The sequence below is a fragment of the Rhizophagus irregularis genome, chromosome 9, assembly GCF_026210795.1.
Source record: "Rhizophagus irregularis chromosome 9, complete sequence".
Lineage (NCBI taxonomy): Eukaryota > Fungi > Glomeromycota > Glomeromycetes > Glomerales > Glomeraceae > Rhizophagus > Rhizophagus irregularis.
The window spans coordinates 4,134,897-4,152,231 of record NC_089437.1 but is presented as its reverse complement, the minus strand read 5'-3'; the positions used below and the strand labels follow the sequence as shown (position 1 = coordinate 4,152,231).

The 17,335-nt window shown below is 28.3% G+C and overlaps 5 protein-coding genes across 6 annotated transcripts; 3 read left to right on the top strand and 2 right to left on the bottom strand.

Moving 5' to 3' along the window:
* Nucleotides 1-1,921: 1,921 nt before the first annotated feature.
* OCT59_029966 (uncharacterized protein) lies at nt 1,922-4,140 on the top strand (the record flags this gene model as incomplete). The annotated part of the gene is made up of 7 exons (XM_025312778.2): nt 1,922-2,006; nt 2,094-2,210; nt 2,272-2,329; nt 2,403-2,547; nt 2,636-3,227; nt 3,308-3,933; nt 4,024-4,140. The coding sequence occupies 7 exons, from the start codon at nt 1,922-1,924 to the stop codon at nt 4,138-4,140; spliced, it is 1,740 nt and encodes a 579-aa protein (XP_025188883.1).
* A 464-nt stretch (nt 4,141-4,604) lies between these two features.
* Nucleotides 4,605-6,390, bottom strand: OCT59_029965 (uncharacterized protein; the record flags this gene model as incomplete). The annotated part of the gene is made up of 5 exons (XM_025312777.2): nt 4,605-4,847; nt 4,918-4,972; nt 5,054-5,662; nt 5,752-6,077; nt 6,154-6,390. The coding sequence occupies 5 exons, from the start codon at nt 6,388-6,390 to the stop codon at nt 4,605-4,607; spliced, it is 1,470 nt and encodes a 489-aa protein (XP_025188882.2).
* Nucleotides 6,391-7,003: 613 nt separating this feature from the next.
* OCT59_029964 lies at nt 7,004-8,986 on the bottom strand. Of its 2 annotated transcripts, XM_066146338.1 has the most exons (12): nt 8,711-8,986; nt 8,508-8,628; nt 8,414-8,441; nt 8,256-8,339; nt 8,153-8,191; nt 8,057-8,067; nt 7,921-7,990; nt 7,819-7,843; nt 7,717-7,756; nt 7,575-7,649; nt 7,400-7,497; nt 7,281-7,328 (listed from the first exon to the last, which is right to left on the bottom strand). In XM_066146338.1, exons 1-11 carry the CDS (start codon nt 8,900-8,902, stop codon nt 7,412-7,414), a joined length of 771 nt encoding a protein of 256 aa, XP_065994992.1. In that variant the 5' UTR covers nt 8,903-8,986; the 3' UTR covers nt 7,281-7,328; nt 7,400-7,411. The 2 variants fall into 2 exon arrangements, with proteins under 2 accessions (XP_065994991.1, XP_065994992.1); XM_066146337.1 differs by having other exon boundaries at nt 7,004-7,497.
* Nucleotides 8,987-10,100: 1,114 nt separating this feature from the next.
* Nucleotides 10,101-11,863, top strand: OCT59_029963 (Methionine aminopeptidase 1; the record flags this gene model as incomplete). The annotated part of the gene is made up of 9 exons (XM_025323360.2): nt 10,101-10,296; nt 10,358-10,499; nt 10,579-10,670; nt 10,746-10,897; nt 10,967-10,980; nt 11,045-11,339; nt 11,414-11,451; nt 11,535-11,600; nt 11,670-11,863. The coding sequence occupies exons 1-9, from the start codon at nt 10,168-10,170 to the stop codon at nt 11,861-11,863; spliced, it is 1,122 nt and encodes a 373-aa protein (XP_025188880.1). The 5' UTR covers nt 10,101-10,167.
* Nucleotides 11,864-14,080: 2,217 nt separating this feature from the next.
* On the top strand, nt 14,081-14,746 carry OCT59_029962 (uncharacterized protein; the record flags this gene model as incomplete). The annotated part of the gene is made up of 2 exons (XM_066146336.1): nt 14,081-14,108; nt 14,283-14,746. 2 exons carry the CDS (start codon nt 14,081-14,083, stop codon nt 14,744-14,746), a joined length of 492 nt encoding a protein of 163 aa, XP_065994990.1.
* Nucleotides 14,747-17,335: the final 2,589 nt, after the last annotated feature.

Here is a 17,335-nt window from a genome sequence, read left to right as displayed (position 1 = left end):
ATAAGATTTGGTTTAACAATATCTTCAACACCTTCTTTGACTGTGACAATTAAACGCATATTTTAAGATGTAAGAAAAAGTTTACTCAACATTACTGTGCAGTACGCGCAATTTTTAATTTTAATATGTGTAAATATTTCCGAATGTTTAAATTCTAAAAATGGAAAATTAATAGTACAAATATACCTAAAAATAGAATTTTATATACTGTTGATTTTCTTTTCAAATTCAGCTATTAGATAGGGGGGGTTATGTTAAATATATGATCAAATTGGATCGGCCTTACTAAAAGTTTATACTTGATAATCATATAATTTTATTTAAATTTTTTAAAATCGATCCTTAATTATGTAACTAGAAATTAGTTAGATTTTGATTAAACTATACATATATTTGAATAAATAAGATATATTTAAATTATTAAATATATTTTTTTTTTAAAAAAAAATAATTATTTAAATTAATATTATTTGTAATAATTTTTTATAATCTATCATTTTTTTAAAAAATATTTAATTATTATAACTTAAGCTAGCAGTATTATAAAATTACAATTTCAGCCCAGATTATGAAAATTTTTAACCAATAAGATTGCATTTAAATGATATTGGTGATTTATTTCAAATTGAAATTCAAATTTAAATATTAATAACCTTTTATTTAAACATCTTTCAAAATCTAACTGGTAGTTTAATAGAATTCATTTTAAAGAATAAAGTTATCAGTTTAAATTTATAAAATTTTAATTTTTTATAATTCTAAAAGTTTTTTAATCATCTTAATTTTATTGTCAAATATAGACTTCTGGTATTATTATGATAAAAATTTAAATTTTTTTGCAAAATAATACTGTAAATTATTATTATTAATAAAAGAAAATTAAAAAAGATAGATAAGATTGGAGTAGATGTTATATTAAAACACTATATAAGAAATTTTTTTAAAATTATATTTTCTTATTAATTATTGCATGTAATACCAGTTAAATTTATTATAATATAAGTAAATAAAATGTAATTTAATTATTTAATGTATTTTTAATTAAAGAAATGAGTTTCAATTAAATTATTACTAACACCTTTCAATTTATAATATTAATATGATAGATAAGAATATTAATATGATAGATAAGAATATTAATACGATAGATAAGAATATTAATATGATAGATAAGAATATTAATACGATGAATAAGAATATTAAAAAAAGGTACTGTATCTTAAAAGGCAACAAATTCTAGTAAATTCTGGCATTATCTAAAGGAAAGATCTACACGATTATATCCGTACCCCATACCTTTTTATGTATATCTTTTAAATAATGCGTTTTTTTTCTCGTGATTCTATCTCCTGCAAATTTGGCTGAACACAATGAATCCCCCCCCTTACAGAAGTAACAATTGGTACCAACGTATCGTAAAAGAAAAAAATTCTTCTCTATTATAGTATTATATATTATATTTAGCAAAAAAATATAAATCTCTAATGGATTTACTAGTTAAATTCTCGTTTACTGACAAATGAACAATATACTTCTGTATTGAATAGGCTAGAAAATATTTTAATAATTAAAGCTGTCAGTCATAAAATGAATCTAATTCCCAACTTTGATGAATTACATAATTATTTATCAATAGGTTCATTGGCTTAAAATTTTTTTTTGACGCCAGTCTTAAACTTTATGTTGTACACCCATTATACTTTCGGGAAAAGACATTTTTATATACGATACGCATATGAAGATTTGATACATTTCCTTAGTCAAACTTAAATAAGTGGATTATCCGGATAATCTGAAGGATAATAAAAAGATACTTTGATCCCATGATACCCGCAAATCGTTAAGGAAATTATATATATATATATACAATGCCTCCGTCCACCAGTGTTAATTAAAAAATCAAATAAACATCGTTTAAAAAATGGAGGAATTTAATAATCCAAAAATTAATTTTCGCATTCTTGATATTATAGAAGGTGTTAGTCAACTTGATAAGGAATTCGTTGGTAATTGTCATGAAATAAAATTTTCGTTATAGAAACAATTACAAACAAAAAACAAAAATAATTTTTTTTTTCTTTTAAAAAAAAAAGATTTGGCAAGTTCTACCTTAGGTGGAAAAGTAATTGAATGTAATGATGAATTTTTTGCGGAAGCTTTTAATTTACTTAAACCACAAGAACCTATTAGAGAATGGGGTAGATATACCGGTAAGTAAAGAAAAACTGTAACACAAATTTTTTTTTTTGTTATTAAATTTTTTTATATTAGAACGTGGAGCATGGATGGACGGTTGGGAGACTAAACGTCACAGTCCCTCTTACGATTGGTAAATAACTCGTATATTATGCTTAAAATTCACTCAAAATTGGCGATAAGTTAATTTTCGTTATTTCTCACAGGGTCGTGATTAAATTGGGTTTCGAAGGTTATTTAACAGGATTTGACATAAATACTGCGCATTTCGTAGGAAATCATGCTCCTTTAGCAGATGTTGAAGCTTGTTATTCTCCTCATAAAGATCCAATTTATGGGGATGATACTAATGTAAAAATTTTTTTATTATTATTATTAAAATACATGTATAAATATTTTTTACTTACTACTAATTTATTTATTTATTTATTTATTTTAGTGGCATAAAGTATTGTCTAAAGTTAACTTAGGTCCAAGTTCCCAACATTTTTTTGGGATACAAAAAACTTCCGTAAAATTTACTCATGTTAAATTAAATATTTATCCTGATGGTGGTGTAGCACGATTTAGGGTATATGGAGTTGTAAGTGCAAAATGGCCAATAGATCCCTCCACACCAATAGATTTAGCATATGTAGGAAACGAAGGTCGAGTTATTTTCCATAGTGATCAGCATTTTGGTAAATCAGATAACCTTTTATTACCAGGCCGTGGAAAGGATATGAGCGACGGATGGGAAACAAAACGTTCCCGTCAGCCTAACCATAAGGATTGGGTAATAATTAAATTAGGAGCTCCGGGTTATTTGGAAAAAGCTGAAATTGACACTGCATTTTTTAAAGGAAATTATCCTGATAGTGTTTTACTTGAAGGATGTTTTTGCGATAAAGATTTATCGTTAGAAAATATTGAATCCAACCAATGGGTCACTTTATTTGAAAGAAATAAACTTGGACCTCATAAACAACATTATTTCGAGTTAAAAGAAAAAAATAAAAAGTTTTCACACGTTAAAATGACAATTTTCCCTGGTAATAACATCATACGTGAGAAAAGATATTTTTTTTTATTTTAAAATCTTTTCTAAATTTTATCGCCTATTTTTTTATAGACGGAGGGGTTAAACGATTAAGAATTATTGGGCGAAGAGAGTTACCAAAAAATGCGACCGATAATGTAGCACAAAGCGCAACTCGTACTTCTCTTAAACGTATCACGGCTACCCCACTAACTCATGCCTCTTATTCGCCATACGGACATATAATTCAATCATTTCCTGAACATTCTTCCGCTTCTCAAAATTGTATCTCAGTAAGTCATTCTATAAAGGTGACACCTGCTAATCAAGGTACGGCACGTAAATATAATAACATCGCTCCAGTCATAAATTTCCGCCAATCAGACTTCCAGAGTCAATCTAGCAACTCTGATAATTCTACGAGCAATAAAACTCATATAATCGCTAAAGCTGAACCTAATTTGAGTTTATTTAAATGTTCACCTGCGAAGTCTCTTCCATTTATTTTACGGTTAATGGAAAGACATCCTTATTCTTCACAAATGTTTGTACCATTAAACAATGGTAAAGTTAAAGGATATTTGGTTGTTGTGTGTTTAAGTAATGATGAAGGCGATAGGCCAGATTTGAGCACACTTAATGCATTTGTTGTGTCAAGCACTCAAGGAATCAGTTATCACCCTGGTATTTGGCATCATCCTATTATCGCTTTAGAAGAAGTAAGTTATACAATTTTTTCATATTTGTGATAATAATGTTTGAGAAATCCAGATTGCTAAAAATTTTAAATGTGACAATTTGATTTATAGACTACAGATTTTGTATGTTTAACACATGAATCTGGAGTTGCCGATGAGGACTGCGAAGAATTTGAATTTGAGGAAAAAGATTGCGTTTTAATTGACGTACCAGGATTTAATTGCTAAATTTTTAACACGTTCTGACGTTACACAGATTTCAAAAAAAATGCCTACATGCATTTTGCGAGTTCGTATAAATAAACGTCTTTTATTTAATCCTCTAAATTATTTGAATTATGCAATATTAAAAAACGAAATAATAATAAAGTTATTTGAATTTTTCACAAATTTTTTGTCCACATGCCTCTACAAAACAGGTTTTTAATAAGTTAAATGTTAATGAAGATCTAGTTAGTTGGGTTAGTGAAGCAATGATGGTATCTTGGTTAAGGCTTAAATATCTGCGGTAAGACCAATAAGAAACAAGAGACTCATATCTAATATAATTTTCAGTTGTTGTTGTATTCATGTTTATTGGTTAGGAGGAATAAAATAACAGATTTAAAACATTTTCCGTTAAATAAGCTTTAAAATTATCTTTAGTAATGACAATTTCTTACCTTAAATATATATATATATTTATTTATATATTACAAACTAGGTCCAGATCTTTCTTTCTCATGATATTTGGCTATTAAGAAAGCAACATCTAAACTTTGTTCATAATTTAAACGAGGATCACAAAAAGTTTTATAATTTAAAGCTAAATCAGCATCAGCTAGTTGCATTGAACCTCCAATGCATTCTGTTACAGCTTCGCCAGTCAGTTCAAAATGTACTCCGTTCATTTGACTATCATTATTTTTATGGATACGTATCACTTTAGATAATTCCTTAAGAAAAAAAGGAATGTTAGTTCCCTAAAATAAATACTAAACTTACGAATTGACATAAATTGATTACCTCAATGATTGAATTAAAATGTCTAGTTTTTACACCGGATGATGACTGTCTTGTACTAATAAAAAAGAAATTCAGAGCGCGTTAATGAAATAATTCCGACAGTCACGCTTAATCATTTAATTAAATTAACACTCACTTTCCGTGCATTGGATCACATGCCCATACTACAATATGTCCTGAAGCTTTGACAGCTTGAATGTGACCTGGTAAATATTTTTCAACCTGATCAGCGCCGTAACGCGTAATTAAAGTGACTTTTCCAATTTCCTTATTAGGATTAATGATGTCCAATAACTTTTGCAATTCGTTGGATTCCATAGATGGACCAACTTTAATCCCAATAGGGTTTTGAATTCCTCTAAAATACTCTACATGAGCTTCATCTAATTGACGTGTACGATCACCTACCCATAAGAAATGAGATCCAACATTATACCACTTTTTTTCACCAGTTTCGGGATCAGGTAATAATCTTGTTAAACATTGTTCATAATCAAGTAATAATCCTTCGTGAGACATAAACAAATCGACACTATTCAATGGACTCGACGGGGAATCTGCTCCAATCATACGCATGAAATCTAGTGAATCAGTTAACCGATCAACTATTGTTTGATATTCTTGTCTAGTTCTATCCGATCGAACGTGATGTAAAGACCAATCTGATAATCGATATAGATCTGCAAACCCTGAACCAATAATTGATCTCACATAATTTAATGTGGCAGCAGAATGGAAATACGCGCTAATTATTTTTTTTTTATTATTAGAAAAATAATATTTATTAAGACTAATTATAGGCACAACTTAATCAAAAATTTGTGGTTTACATACCGCAAAAGACGTTCAGGATCAGGTTTTCTATCCGATGGATCGTAACCATTAATATTATCACCACGAAAAGAAATAATTTCTTTTCCTTCAACCTTTTCAGTCGGACTTGAACGAGGTTTAGCATATTGACCTGCCATTCTAGCAATTCTAATAACAGGAATTCTAGAGCCCCAAACTAAAACTAGACTCATTTGTAGTAATACTTTTAATTTTGATTCAATTGGTTCTTGAGAACAATACTCAAAAAGTTCGGCACAATCTCCACCTTGCAATAAAAACGCTTTATTAAGTGCAACTTGCCTAAGTTGACTTCGAAGTCTATGGATCTGTAAACAAAATTAAATATAACTCCCCCATAAAAGATAATTTTTTTTGTAAATAAATAAATTTGATATAAAATACCTCCGAAGGTGTAACCATTGGAGGTAAATGTTGTAATTTATTCAGAACTCGTTGTAAATGTTCTTGATCATCATAAACAACACCTTGTCTTATAGGTTTTGTTCTCCATGACAACGGTGTCCATTCTTTATCTTCCTTCTCATTAATGGCACTAGAATTTCCATCAATTTCTTTTATTATTTCTGTTTTTGCATAGCTGTCAGTATGGCCATTCGTAGTAGTGGAATCAGTTAACATTTCGTTAAAAAAAATTAAAAATTTCAATTTTTTTTAAAAAATTGGACTTTAAGGCGTTCAATTTATATTAGATTTTGCCGGATCTTGTGCTACGATCATCTGAATGCATAATTTAGATGAAAGTATGAAATACACTTCTAAAATGTAGATATTATATAGATTACAATCCAGATTAAGCATTTGAAGTTATTGGTGTACCTCAAAATGGAAATTCTTAGTTCACACGATTATTTAACAATTATAAAGCATAGTTTACTGTTTCACAATTTATATAGCCAATAATACAATATTTTGATTCCTCCACCAAATTTTACATCATTAAATTATACTGTCAATCTGTCTTATTATTTACGACAGTAAAATTGAGACTTTTCTAGTATTCTAATTTACATTAAGTTTCATCGTCATTTTATTTTTCACCAACCATGAAAAAGTTTATCACTCATTGCAATGCCGAATGAGCGTTTATAGTTAGATTTTCAAATAAAACCTTATTATGTAGAATTTAATCATCTTCGACTATCCAAGTTGTACTAACAACATAATGCAAATATTTTAGGGCAGTATTTTAAAACTTTATTAATTTTACTTTACGTTAGTTTGAACAGATTTGGATGGTCATTCGGGATTTACAGTACCGCAAATCACTAACTCAATTAACAATTTATTTCGTAATGTTATAGTAATCCATTAAAAATATACTTTGGATATATATAATACAGCGCCAATGCATTCTGCAGATTGGCGGATGTGCCATAACGTAAAAGTATTTTAAGTATAATTTAAGTACAATTTAAGTACATTTTAGGGGATAACGGATATCCGAAGTGTAATTTGTGTATAGTGAATCTATTGTTATATATAAAATTGAAATAAATTTCATGGATAAATTATTAATTTTGCGAAGAGACATGATAATGCGAGTTTATTCCTAAAGACTATTCTGAGAAGTTTATTAATAATAAAAAAGAATTTCCATACTATTATTTAATTGTAAAAAGATTTTTACCATGGTTAACCTTTATTTATCGTCCTTTAATTGCGCAAAATATTCCTTGGATTTCTTTGGATCCGGAATTATTGTGCGATCTCCACTTTTCCAATTCGCTATAATCACAATATAAATTAATAAGTTGAATCATGAATGATAAATCATGATTATTGTATATTATACTTATATATACCTGGACAAACTTCTCCGTGTACGTTTGCGAATTGAATAGCTTTAACAAGGCGGAGTGTTTCGTCAACAGATCGACCTATAAGTCGATTGAACAATAATTTAGATTGTAATGGTGTAAAATTTTATTTATTCTTTATAATTACCAATTTCGGTGTCATTGATATGCGCAACACGAAGAGTTCCCTAAAAGAAATAATGAAAATTAGTAATAGTGTTTCATGAGAAATTCAAAATGTCACACGTACCTTGTCATCAATAATGAAAGTTCCTCTGTATTTTTAAAAAATATAAAATATTATCAATATATATAAAGAATAATATGTTATTTTCACGTCTATGTAAGTTACCTAAAAGGATGTCCTGTTTCTTCAAACAAGCATCCATATCTTCTTGTGATCTCTTTTTTAAGATCGGCAACTACCATGAAAAAAAAATGTTATCACAATTTTTCCTTAGTTAAAATTCGTTTCCACCATCACTTACTCAAAGGGATCCTTTAAAAATAATTTATTTAAGATCACTTAATTTAATGTTTTTATTCTTGAAATAACGCGTTTATATTGCAAAAATAAAACTTACTTAATCCCACCAAGTCCGCCTTGATTCTTTGGTATTTTACTAATATTTTTATAAAAAGTTAAATTTTGCTTGAATTGATTAGAAAATCTAAACAAATACTTACTCCCACGCAATATGAGCGTGATGTGAATCGCAGGAGATACCAACTACTTCTGTATTAATATCTCTAAATTCTTGAACTCGATCCCTTATAAAATTTTTAAATTTTTATTACGCGTCAATGACTTTATTTAATTTAATCTCTAGCAAATATATACTTACGAGAAGGCAATCAATTCGGTTGGACACACTATAATAAATTTAAATTAATAAGAATGTGATAAAAAACCGTGTAAATGTATATTATATTATTTACCAAAAGTAAAATCCAAAGGGTAAAAAACCATGACTAAATATTTAGAAGCAAAGTCTTTAAGCGAAAGTGTTTTAACATCTCCACCAACAACTGCCTTAGCTTCCCAATTAGGTGCCGGTTTCTACATAAATATGTTAACGTTACTATTCCATATACTATAAGAAAATTATCTTGTAAACATTACCGTTCGAATTTAAACTCACAGCAATTCTAGCCATTTTACCGTCCTCAAATCTACGTTTTATAACATTGGAGACTTCCCTAATAGAATTGGTAAAATTATTTTGATACAACGTACGGCTGTCACTAAAATTTCTCTGTGTTAACGTGGTGGCTATGGCACTGTTAACAAAACCAAAACGTGTGCTCAAAGAACGTGTGCTTAAGACAAACATTTTATATTCACTAGTGTAAAGGAAAGAAACATACGAAAATTAAGAAAAAAAAAATTGTTATATATTTTCCGTTCATCGCATGTGAGAATCAATCTCGTAACCTAAACTGGATAGCTTAAATTTTTTTATGATACTAGAAGTACTTGGGCCAAAATTAGCTTAGCTTTACCAGAATCAAATTATAAACTCAAATTACTATTGTAGACATTATAATAATAAGATGTTAGAAGAGTAGAAATTAATAATTTTAGAGTATAGTAATTAGTAATATAAGTTACATGAAGAGAGAATATCATAAGATTTATAGCACAATAGTTACATAAAAATTCACATTTAGTTTTTTATATTTTTTTTTTTTTTTTTGCTTGCAGCACAATTAATACTTTATTAAGATAAAAAATTTGAATGACAGGTAAAGCGAACTACTACTCGGCATCCATTTAGTTTATATAAAACAAGAAGAAGCAAATATTGTAAATAGTATGTAATCAAAAAAAAAAGGAAATGGAAAATTTGTAATTATAACTACAAATAGTTGGGATAATATCTGAAACAATAGTTTATATTGATCTAAATGAAGGAAGTGAATAATTTTAATATCGGTACATAATAATTCGTTAGCAAATTATAATGTAGGCCAAAATCTAGTTCTTGCTAGCATTATAGTTAACCTTTTGGCCAACCAATAATAATTTCAAAACTCATATGATCGTAAATTTACAGTGCTAGGCAAAATTAAGTATCAATAATTCAATATAACCAAAATCTCGATATAATTAAGTTGTTATACATTACTATAAAAGAACAAAAGAATTGTATCGATATATATTATATCATAAAATTATATATAATATCGAGGTTTTTTATTAGTTGTGAAATGGAATAAAGGAAATTCATCAGTATATATCAATTTAATCATAAATAAAATTTGTTTGATTATTTGAAATATAACATTTTATGAAAAAAAAAACCAAAATACCCAATCTCTCGTAATTTCGTAATTTGAACAAACTTTTTTTTTTTAATAATAAAAATGATTAATTTTTACATTATATGATAATGGAAAACGGATATAATATATTTGGTTGGATCAACATCTTCAACTGCGCTTTTGTTACTTACTAGGCGTAAGGTTAAAATAAGCCACCGATTACTGATGCGAAATATAAAAAGGTTAGTACCTAATCCTTTGTTATTCAATTAACCTTTGGAAAAAAATATATTATCATTTATTTATTTTTTCTTCTAATTATTTCAACTTGAAAATGAGTGAAGTACAACAATGTCAAGGATCTGGCTGTACAAAAGAAGCAAAATTACAATGTCCAACATGTTTAAAACTAAATATTTCAGGGTCTTTCTTTTGTTCACAGGATTGCTTCAAGAAAAATTGGGTACGCATATTGTGAATTGTCGTTAAATCTTGTAATAGTATTGACGCGAATTATTTTCCAGCCTACACATAAATCGGTACATCAAACTTTATATATACCTAATTTTCCATATACTGGAACTTTACGTGCATTATACCCTTTATCTCCAAGAAGACAAGTTCCTTCACGTATAGAAAGACCGGATTATGCCGATCATCCCCAAGGTTTTTGTTCTCTTTCAACGTATAATTATTTCTTTATTAAGAGAAATATTTAAACTTTTGTCCTTTATAAATATTATAGGCATTTCAAAGTCTGAAAAGACTGCAAAGGCTAATACTTTCATAAAAGTGTTGAATAAAGAAGAAATTGAAGAAGTGCGAACAGTTTGCAAGGTTAGAAATATTTAACCACTTATTATAATTATTCTTGTCATGCTTCTGCAACATTAATTTTTCTTGGATTATTAGCTTGCACGCGAAGTTTTAGATATTGGTGCCGCTACAGTAAAACCTGGAATAACAACCGACGAGATTGATCGAGTTATTCATGAAGCTATTATCGAGCGTGACTCGTATCCGTCGCCTTTGAATTACTATGAATTTCCAAAATCCGTTTGCACGTAATAAATAAAATTTAAGTCACGTGATTTATTTAAATTGTTTTGTTTTAACATAATATTTCACTTTAGTTCAGTGAATGAAGGTACGCAAAAAATCGTGAAACAATTCATCGTAACACAGCTGACGTCATATTAAATAATTACTAGTTATTTGTCATGGAATTCCGGATCGGCGAGAACTAGTGGAGGGAGATATTGTTAATCTGGATGTGTCTTTATATCATAAAGGATTTCATGGAGATTTAAATGAAACTTATCCGGTTGGAATTATTGATGAAGAAAGTATAAAGTTGATCAAGACTGCAAAAGATTGTTTAGATAAAGCCATCGATTGTGTGAAACCAGGATTTTTGTATCGTGATCTTGGAGCAGTTATTGAAAAAAATGCCAAGGCGAATAATTGCTCTGTTGTCCGTACTTATTGTGGCCATGGCATTCATAGGTGTGACAACATCACAGAATTTTTATTTTTAGTTAGTTATAATATTATAGTATTCTAACCCATTTTTAAAATAGATTATTTCATTGTGCACCAAATGTTCCTCATTATGCGAGTAAGTTTCAACTTTTTTTATAAATATATGAAATGTATAGAATGTATAGAATGTATATTTTATAATTTTAATTTTAATTATAGAAAATAAAGCCATCGGAACGATGAAACCTGGACACTGTTTTACGATCGAGCCAATGATAAATCTTGGTGCGTAATATTAACAAAATATAATTACATTATTATTGATTTGTTGACATCGCATGCTTTTTATTATAGGTACATATCATGACAGACATTGGCCAGATAATTGGACAGCAGTAACTGAAGATGGAAAACGTAGTGCACAATTTGAGCACACTTTATTAGTAACAGAAACGGGAGTTGAAATTTTAACGGCTGGCAAAAATGAAAGACGATTTGTTCCTGATCCGAATACGGTGTCAAATAATACAGGAATTAAAAGTTTATAGAGAAATGCATCATTCTAGTTATTAATAAGCTATTGTTGAAAACTTAATGCTTTTAATAGATAAACAAAGTTCATTTTCCTGGTAATAAAATTGAATATGATTCATGTTTGAAAGATAAAGGATTAGCGTTTTCTAAATTTTTGAATGAATTGGAATAAATTCCCTTATAAGTCAACATGACAATAAATATAAACAATTTTTTTATTTTAAAAAGTTTTAACTGAACATGATTAGTTTATTAATATTAAATTATTCCTTATAATAATATTAGCCCAAAGATCTTAAAAATTTATTGCATTATTAATTATTATATTTGTTTAGATGCAGATAAATAAATCAATTGGTACTAATAAAATATTCTACTCTGTACTTCTGCTTCAATAATTAACTTTTTTTTTGTAACTTTGGTTATTCTAATTATTTTAAATATGTATCAGTCTATAGTGAATAAATATTTATAAACTTTTTGTACTATTTTTTTTTTAATAAAATTAACATTTTCCTTAAAAATAAAATAAAATTATTTATTAGTATTAATAAATATTTAGTATTATATATTTTTTTTACTTATTTTAATGTTATTTGTAAATTTATATAGTAAGACCAGACCAATTAAAAAGTTTGTTTAACATAACATGTAAAGTTAAAAAGATGAAAAGGAGGATAGCTTAAATATAAATTTTTGATTGGCTGAAATATAATAACATTTAAACAGTCACAAGATTTTTTACAATTTTTATCCAATTAAATTCATCAATAGGTGTTGTTTAAGAACTATTTTAAAGACAAAAAAGAGAAGGAGAATTATGTTAACAAACTATTTGCTTAGTTTAGCCTAATATAATTATAATAGAAGTAAAGGAATTAATTGTACTAATTATCAATTTCATTTATATCTTAAAATGTTTTTTACTAAAACATATTTAAATTTTATTTTATATTTAAAAATATATTGAAATTATAACATTTTTTATTTAATTATCAAAAAATGTTGTAAACATTTTTTAAAATTAAACTATTTTACTGGGGGTTTTTCTTTAGCCGGTCTAAGCAAAAAACAAAAGCGAAGGTTACACAAGATGATAAATGAAGTTACACGTGTAGTAATAACAGAAGGGAGTGAAAAATGCCAAGTTCTGGGCAATTTTCACAAGAGTAATCAGGACAACAACGCGTCCTCAACACAGCACGTGAGTGACGAACAGTTACAACAATAACAAAAAGAATACAAAGCGGGTGATGAAGCAGAAAAAGAAAATATATACCCAGAAACAAATAAACTAACGGTTGAAAGGGGGGATTTTTAAAAGAATCAAAACAACATAGAAGAAGTAGTTAATTTATTGACAAGTGAAGAAAGTATTAATGTATTCTTAGCAAGACAAAGGCTAAGATTTGTTAAGGAAAATTTGAATAAACAAGAAATGAAAGATTTAATGTTTTTAGAGTTGAACATTGCAGTACACAATATAAATGGGATTGCTAGTGTCCCACTATACAGAAACTTCATAACTTATTGGAATTCATTAATGAAAATAGCATCGATATTATGGCTATATCAGAAACTAATATAAACTATCAACAGGAATATTATATAAACCAGGACATTAAGTCAAAAGTCTATTCGATAATCTTCAGTGAACGCGATCAAAAAACTAAAGGGATCGGGAACGTAGGCAGGTGTGATTCTTAACAGATGGATAAAACGTGTAAAGCTACATTAGTATCATATCACCATATATTATAATAGCTAAATTCCTGTTCATACAGAGAGAAATATGAGTATGGTCAATATACGCTGCTCTTTAACTGATCAGGCTTGTGAAAAAGAAAAAGTTTGATCAATGAATTGAAAATGGCTATGGAGGGATATAATCGATCAGTTCATAACACAATAGTACTGCACGTTGTATTAGGCAATTTCAATGATACAATTAATAATAAAATAGATCGATCGCCCAACACTGGACAACTAGGATTTTAATTTTTAATACAATTATTGCAGTTAGATCTCTATGATGTGTGCCAAGTTCTCTATCTGGATGCAAGTTATTCACACATGAGAAATGGGATAAAAACAAAAATAGATCAACTTCTATCTCAAAATCAAGGATTGATCAAATCTGGATTACACATGAATCCAATGTGATTCCAGTAGAATTTTTGGTGCACTCATCACAGATAGTCAAAAACAGTCACCATAGTATTATATCAACAATGTTAAATATATTAGGAACAATTTCCGGTATTGTGTTCCAGATCAATTACAGGATCCAGATTTACATCAAGATAAACATATAGTGGATATCAGTAAAATAACCAATGTGCAATGAGAAAATTTTATCGAAACACTAGATAGGGAAATAGAACGAAACTAGGGGCACAACCCAAGTAAAAGTTAATTATGAAATACAATTAGGGGATGAAAAGAACACTGATGGAGAAAAAATAAAACGTAGATTTAATGAGCTTTGGGATAATATTATAAGTGCTATATCTATAACGATGAATATAGAACTTCTCATGAAATTAATTAAATATCCAGAAAGTTGCAATACAAGACATAAGTTAATATTTGCAGATAAAACTATGCGATATACTACTAAATTGGAAAGTTTAATTAGGAAAATCTGTAAAGATCAGGACTTTATTGCCATCAAAGATGCCCATTGGATAGATTATTGGCTAAACAGATTTAATAAATATAATGATGATTATAAAAATAAAGAATATGATAAATTCATAGATAAGTATGAGAAAATTATTATTCCTATACACAGCCTTTTTAGTGACACATGGATTAATATTGTTAAAAATGTAATTAAAAAAAGAGTTAAAATAGACAAAAATTATTTACAAGCACAACGTTTAAGCAAGATCTAAGATAGCATAGAAAAATGTTGCAACATTATACACTCGGATATTCCTAAGTGGCTACTTTCCATATAAGATGTTGTTAAAAAATACATTATTATTGATCGAGCAGTAATATTCAATGAGAATGAAAGTGTTAGACTAGCGCTTGATCCTAATACAATTAGAACTCATGCAAAAGATACTTTTGCAGGAATTTTATGAAAACGCAACACTAAATTGATAGAGCAAGACATTTTCTGGAGCAATATATATAGGCCAAAAGGTGAATTTACTGAACTGGCCAACAATGAATTTAGGTATAACGTTAGGTTAATGGCAGCAAACACTTGAACAGGTGAACACAAACTCAGCGCCAGGCCCTTCAGGCATTAAATATACTATAATTAAACACAGTTCAGACAAATCCAGCTCTATCATATTAAAGATCATTAATTTGTTCCTGAAAATAGGAGTTGTGCCAGACCAGTAGAAACAGTCACTTATTCATCTGATTTCAAACCTGCAGAAATTTGATTATATTTTGGCCAACATGCGTTCCATAGCATTGCTAAATAATATCAGAAAATCTGTCACCAAATTATTGACAAACCGATTAAGTACAATTTTGATATATAATAAAGTTTTACGTGAATTGAATTTTTGCGGTCTTAAGGAAAAAGACACAGCAATACTGTTACGTTTAATGAATGATATAATTAAAGATGCAAGGGAAAATGGAAAAGAACTCTGGATGGTAACCCAAGATATGATGAAAGTATACGATTCAGTTAGTCAGAGAAGTTTTACACTTGCACTAGAAGGTGACATACCAGAAAAATTTATTTTATAGATTACAGGATTATTCAAAGATAGACAAATGAGTGTAATTACAGCATTTGACCCTAGTTCAACCTTCATAGTGGGAGACGGTATTGATCAGGATGATGCGATTTCACCTCTATCCTGAAGAATTTTTTACGATTCTTTGCTTGTAGTTATTCAACAAGCATGCAATCAACAACAAGGATATAAAATGGTAAACACTTGGCCATTAGATATTCAGGATCGATCAATATGGCAACAATATAGACTAAGGGTACCAGTTATAGCCTATATGGATGATACGAGTTATTTGGATAGTTCAGGGGGGATAAAATTCAGGCATCAATTAATATAGCCACACAATTCTATCATTTCCATGATGTAAATATAAATGGAAAAAAGTCTGAGCTGATGGTAATAAATCCTAAAGTGTCTAGAGATGAATTATATATTACTATTAAACATGACAACTCAAAGATCTAAGCCACAGATAAAAAAATACGGTATTTAGGATGCTATTTCTCTTCTTCCAATTTAAGGAAAAGATCAATCAAAAGAATCAAGAATATAATTAAAAAATTTTTGAATTCTATTAAAAGAAAACGTATTACAGTAAGACATATTGCATATCTTATTAATCGCGTTCTTTATCCCAGAGTGGATATGTATTAATTAATACTTATCGAAAATGAAATGGAATTTTTGTTTGTTCAGTGATCAAATTAGTTAAGCAGATATGTGGGCTTGTCGAAATTATCCAACATCAGCAATATATTATCGATACATCTTAGGAATTAATAATTCATGAGATCAAATATACGCAAATCAGATCACTGCTTTTTTATATCTAATAAATAGTAATTCACCAGTATCTAGATCTATAATGATAAGATGTAGGACTGTACAGTTGTGATTGGCCATACATGACAATATTTTTGAACATAAATCAGAATCATTATTTCTAGGACATCAAGAAGCAAAATCTAACCTAAATCTACATAATATTATTATAGCCCAGAAATTAAACATTATCATACAACAAGATTACATAAATAGGTCAACATAGACTATTAGTGGTGAAAACATACCTATTAGAGAAATATTTATAACACATAGATGCTTCAATTTATTACGAAAAATTGGAATTTCAAATTCATATCCACTTATATATGCTAGCCAATTGATGTTACCTTTTGGACATACTATGAGTTGGGCATATTATCATTTCATTGCAAGGCTATCAGCAAAAGGACGCATAGCCAAATGGTTTCAATTATTAACCTGATAGATTAAGGGAATATCAGCACCAGAAATGCCTAGACATTTCTTATTTAACTTTTTGAATAATATATTACAACCGGTATCAGACAGCGAAAATACCCATGTTATAATAAAAAATAAAAACAATGAAGTCTCGGTAGGATTTGTTAAGAAAAGAACGCAGATAAAGAAAAATGAGGAAAAAATTGAATGTTTAATTATAGAAGTTTGTAATATTGAAATATGTTCAGATAATTCTCAAAAAGCAATTATTCAGAAACAGGAATGTCCCAAGATGATTACAATAACCCAACATAATGCATTAGTATTACCAATTTTTATTCGTTTATTAACAGGTGCAATTACACATATCAACTGGTATTATATAGTGGAATTGTTAAGGGGAGTGTGTAGTCACGTGATTTATAATAAAACTATCAATGGCGCAAAAATTTAAAATATAAAGCCCAAGAACAAAAGTACTTTAGTTTGAATAATTATGTATTATTTTATTATTATTTTTGTAAAGACATG